Source organism: Urocitellus parryii, chromosome 14, assembly GCF_045843805.1.
Source record: "Urocitellus parryii isolate mUroPar1 chromosome 14, mUroPar1.hap1, whole genome shotgun sequence".
NCBI classification, from domain to species: domain Eukaryota; kingdom Metazoa; phylum Chordata; class Mammalia; order Rodentia; family Sciuridae; genus Urocitellus; species Urocitellus parryii.
Genome location: NC_135544.1, coordinates 12,999,168 through 13,004,767, shown reverse-complemented (window position 1 = coordinate 13,004,767; position 5,600 = coordinate 12,999,168). Strand labels below are relative to the sequence as shown.

General features: G+C 38.3%; 1 protein-coding gene across 1 annotated transcript; it reads right to left on the bottom strand.

The window, feature by feature from the left end:
- Window positions 1-4,108: 4,108 nt before the first annotated feature.
- Window positions 4,109-5,384, bottom strand: Tcim (transcriptional and immune response regulator). The gene has a single exon (XM_026414250.2). It carries the CDS (start codon window positions 5,347-5,349, stop codon window positions 5,029-5,031), a length of 321 nt encoding a protein of 106 aa, XP_026270035.1. The 5' UTR covers window positions 5,350-5,384; the 3' UTR covers window positions 4,109-5,028.
- Between the last annotated feature and the right edge of the window lie 216 nt (window positions 5,385-5,600).

Below are 5,600 nucleotides of genomic sequence, written 5' to 3'. Positions count from 1 at the left end.
AAATTCCTGTCCTATAGCAGATGCCAACTGGATCCAGGGAGAAATCCTGTCATGTAACATTGTACTGTTATGATTTGCCACTGATGCAGACTATGAGAGCTAAAAGAGGCCACAGACATTATCTAGTTAAACTTCTTTTTTTCCTTTATAGATGAAATCCAGAGACCAAAGATGAATTTTCCAGAGGCAGAGTTGGGGGAAAACCCAGAATCCTAGTATCAGTCTGCTGATGTTTGCTTTGCATGCTGTTGCTGTACGTAGGGGGAACAAAGGCTCGGGAAGAGGATCCCCTGTACTCTTGAAGGACTTCCAGTCTACAGTGTGTGTGTGTGTGTGTGTGTGTGTGTGTGTGTGTAAAGTATGGAAAAGCAGGAAGTGACTGCAACAAAAATCTTCTGACTACTCATCTACTTTTTTTAAATCTCTGCCAAACTTCATAGGAAGAAGATGCTTATTTCCAAAATGCTGTAAGACAGTTTTGCCAACACTTAGCCAACCCATCTCCGATGTCAGTGTGTATTGAAATAGAACACATTGGTTTGTACCTGCGATAATCTCTCCAAATGTCTAGAAACTGTTTGCAGAAGGCTTATCCAAGTGAAGAGAGAGCTTAGTAGTCATTTCATCATAATACTTGTTAAATATGAAGGCCTATCACAAGGTTTAAGCATATCCACAATTCCTTCAAAATTTAAGTAGACAAGAGATGTTTTCCCAGTCTGACCTCACAACACTTGTCTTTATAATCTCTTTTGTTTCATCTTCAGATGAATTTAGCTATGCAGCTAAATTCACTGCTAGTGAATTGCAAAGGTCCTGGATGAATTTTCACTTCAGTAGACCAAAGCTAAGGCCACAGAGTTATGGAAGAATCACTATAGACTCTGACCATGAGTTCAGCTGCTTGGCAGTATATTATTCTTCAAAATATTAATCATACATTTTCTATGGCATAATACATAATACTTAGGCAATAAATGTTTCTGTTACCTTCAGAATAAAACTAATACTAAAGTTCGTCATTTAAGGCCCTGTTGTTTTTCTAATTATCACCCAGAATTGCTTAAGCTCAGCTGAAATAAAAATTTTCCCCTTTGCTCTCCCAACTCCTATTTTGAAATGGGGAAGATCTCCATGTAATCTTCCAGTGTCTCCCCAGACAGGGTTAGATCTCCTCCCATTCTTCTGCTAACACACACACACACACACACACACACACACACACACACATGCATATTCACACATACACACTCATATAGCCATTCATACACACACACACATGCAGATACTCACACGGACACACAGGCAAGCCCACACATTCACACAGACATACAATCATATAGACATGCACAGATACATACAACCACATTTATACACACACACATTCACACAGACACAAAATCACAGACACACATATACATACAGATATACACATAGCCATCTACACAGACACACATAGACACACACACACATGCACACACACAGACATACACACAAATTTCTACACTCTCTTCCATGGCATCAAGTTTGAACCAACCCCAATCTCACTGTGTGGTGTTCATTTTTAAAGCGTTTTCTGACTCCTCTGAGAAGGAAAACGTTGCATGAATGCATAAAATTCAAATGCTTTCCCTATTTGTGATCTCTGATTTCCACTGTGTGGGAAAGGGGTTAATTAAATAGCATGCCAGGCTGGGAGGCCCTTCTCTGCAGTCCACAAGGGCAGAGGATGTGCTCTGAAAGGACAGACAGTCCCCAGACCATGGCTTAATCATTTTCTATTAACAGATAAGACTTCCCAGGGGAACATCAATTGCATCCTGTGATTACCCCTGGACAATGGGAAAAATATAGTCAGACACATAACCTGGACCCCTTTCTCAGTAAATCCTAACTACAATGCAAATCCTCCTTTGCTGTGGGCCAGGTGATGGACTGAGCAAATGGAATAATGAATCTGTGGTCCCTGACTTCCCTAAACAGCAAACAAGACCCAATGCCTTAGCTGAGTGGAAGAGACCCTAGGCGTGGCCTTTTACGCCAAGGTGCCAATACAGTGTTATTTTAACTGTGGGCTTCAAAGGCTCCATCTAAGAAATGCTTGGTGCAATTAAAAGTATTAAACCAAGACACTTTCCCCATGCAGTACAAGTGCTAACTAAACAGACAAATGGACACGTGTGATCACAGTGATTTTTCAGAGGCCACGACTTCCCATGTTGATGGCTGAATAGCATATAAGACATTATCACTTTAAAGGAAAAAGAGAAGCTTGTTTTCTCCTAGTGAGGCAGCCAAACCTAGTGGCTAGAAATGAAAGCCAGTCTTTCTGGATTTGAATCTTGGATTTATCAGCTGTGTGACTTTGGCCAAATTTCTTCATCTCTCTGTGCTTCAGGTTTATTACTATATATATGCCCATATATGTGTAAATGCTCATGCATACACACAGTTGCTCTTCCCTCTTATGTTATAGAACTTAGTGATTTAATACAAAAAGAATCTTAGAAAACTGGTCAATAATACCTGCTCAATAATACCAATAAGATAAATACTATTAATAAGCTGTTTAATCTTTACTGCTTTTATTTTTTCTATTAAAATAATATGTCTTGAAATCTATGTGGCCATCTCTGGGCCACAGATGGAATTCTGAACTGAACCAGTCCTCCCTGATCTAATAATGGTTATTCACCTGAGATTACATAATGAATGTTTTATGGAGCCAAAAATATGCCTGTGCAATCTCATTGATTCCTCCCTTTGTTCTCCATGAAGAGGAAATAATCTACCAGAAGAGTTCTTATTCTCCACACCATTGTGCATTCTACCCTACCTTTTTTTTTTAAAAATTTATTGCCCTTGGTTTGGATTAGAAATCAGAAAATCATGATAATATACTGAAATAAAACAACTTAATACATGCAAATGAAAAAGAAAACAACAATGATAGAGTATGTGGTTATGGGTGTATATAATAAATATTGCACTTGAACTGCCTTCAACAGCTAAGGTGGGCTTCAATCTTTGAATAGAAAGTAACTTTACATTTTTCCCCAGAGGGGACCTGCAAGGGGTAGGAAGCTTATTTCCAGCACATGCAGAGAACATTAAGCTAGCTCAGTTGGAAAGGCTGGGGAGATGGAGTGATGGAGCAGGGCCCTCTTAACAATCTTCACTTTCATAATCCCCTGACAGCACCAGTAGCTAAGCCACCCCTGGCAATGCCCTTCCTCTTTCTTAACTTTTAACTTTCTTTTCTTTTTTTGGTCTCAGGGTTGTCATTGAAAATATGATGAAAAAAGCCATCAAGTGTGCACACGCACACGCACACCTCTGCATATTGATTCTTTCTTGGAAAGAGCTCCCTTATAATGCAGTAATTATTTTATTATCTTCAGTAGATCAGTCAATTTGTAGTCGGAAAGACTGACTTCTTAATCATGTGATTTTTCTTTTAAAAAATTTAGTATTAGAAATCCTGACTTGTAACCTTTCCAAAAGATTTAGACTTGTTTTATTTACTATAATTGTCATAAAAATCAATTTTGTAAGTATTTCTGCAATGCTCAATTTATGGAAAACTTTTATTTCTGTCTGTTAGGAAAGAGCATTGATGTATGCCTTCTTATGTGTATTTATTATAATATTATAAGGAAATAATTAAAGAGATGGTAATGCCATTCCCATATTGGCTTATATTAAACAGTGAATCTTAATTACAATTCAGACTCTAACCCTAAAATATATTGTTTAGGGAGAAGTAAATGTCACCTGTACATATCTACTATAATCACAGAGGATAAAATTCAAATATATGAAGACAAAGCCAGTTAAAATTCACTCTGAATAGATACATGAATACCATATTGATAAGTCAATCTATGAATTTCTATATTTATATCTTATGTTTTAAAGTTGGGACAAAAAAATCTCCCCAATTTTGGGTGTAAAAAAATGTTTAAAGTTTGGCAATTGGTGTAATTTCACTCTCAAAGCACTTTTTATTTTTAAGGTCAAATATTTAGAAGAGTTTATAAAAATCAAAATTTACCCTCTTATTTTATTCCTTTGAGACCAATCATCACAGACCAAGAGCAGCTAAGTTTATAATAATTTATTAGGGTTGCATATCACTTGGCATGTATAATAAATTATAGAAACCATAGTATCTTTATAAACTATTTAGTATATCATATTCACTTCCTAATGCTTATTGCGGTAACTATAAGAAATTTAATTAGATTATATTTTAGCATTAGTCAGAAGATTAAAAAAACATTATAAAATTTTTTTTCACAGTACTTCAGATTTATGAAGAACCCCATTATTTTAATAACTTCTGTGCAACCTGTTTGAAATGTATAAAATCCCTTTACAAACAAACCAGAAGGTGGCGTAGGTTTCACTGAGCTGAGAAAGTTCCTTCCATTTGTACTTAACACCCAGGTGGTGCACTTTTTCAGGCATTGTCATAAATGCAAATAAATAATTAATAACTGATCTCTAAAAATCTCTACCAATAGACAATATTGAGACTTGACCACATTTCAAACATTCTGATAAAAAGAATTCAGTAAACAATTGATGCTTGGTATTTTTCTCCGTTCTCTCTCACCCTCCGCTCTCCCTGCCCAGTTCACTTGGGGAGAAAAATAGATGAACACAGTTCAGTTTGGATTTAAGTCCCAGGGCCTGACAATGTCGCCCTGGATGTCCGTCTGTCTTCCTGGGCCATCTGTTGGCACTGCATCTGTCCATTCTCTTCTACCAGCATCTGTCCTTTCCTGCAGGGAGAGTTTTCAAATTCTTGCTGAAAGCATTTTGTTCTCCACTGTCATCGCACAGGGTGTGGAATTGGTTGGGGTCTTGGCCACCAGTTTGCTCTGTCCCTTCTCAGGCTCGGAGTCCTGACTGGAGAGAAGCTTGCAACACAGCCACAAAATGCTGCCTCTGTTAGAGTCTCACAAACTCACTGGGTCTTTAAGTGTTCATTCGTGGATCACGTCCTTATCCATTTGCTTGTCCTCAGTGAACTTTGATGGAATATTTCCGCAGTTTCAGAAACTGTAAAAGCTTATCTTTCGTCCTCTTCTTCAGGGCCATCAGGGCTCGGGTTTTCTCCTCCAAATCTTGATCTAATGCAAATATGATCTTGGCTCTCTCCTCTGCTTTCTTGTCTCCAGAGTTTTTGAAGAGCCTCTGGAGTGATTCTTGATCTATGTTTTCAAAGATATTGCCCACAGCTTTCTTGCGAGAAGCTGTGTCAAAGTGGTAGCCGTGGATGGATGGGCTTACTCGAAGCGACGTGGACATGGTGATGGCTTGGTGGCTTCGCTTTGCTTTCATCGATATGGGGATCTTCTGGAATTCAGCTCCCGGGCTCTCCAGAGAGTCTGTAGCAAAATCATTCCGGGACTGCTATTTAAAGTGCGAACAAAAGCTCCCGGCTCAAATTACACTGGTGACATCAGAGTGATCTCAAGGAAGAATGATCACAGACAGATTTAACAGTTGAGTTGCCAATATCCTGTTCTTGTGTAAAATGCTCCTGAAAGCTGCATTCAGTGACCAGGGGCAGGGCTGTGGAGATTTCACAT

What these genes read in the sequence shown, in the direction of transcription:
- Tcim (XM_026414250.2), bottom strand. Translation starts at nt 5,349, where the DNA reads ATGAAAGCAAAGCGAAGCCACCAAGCCATCACCATGTCCACGTCGCTT.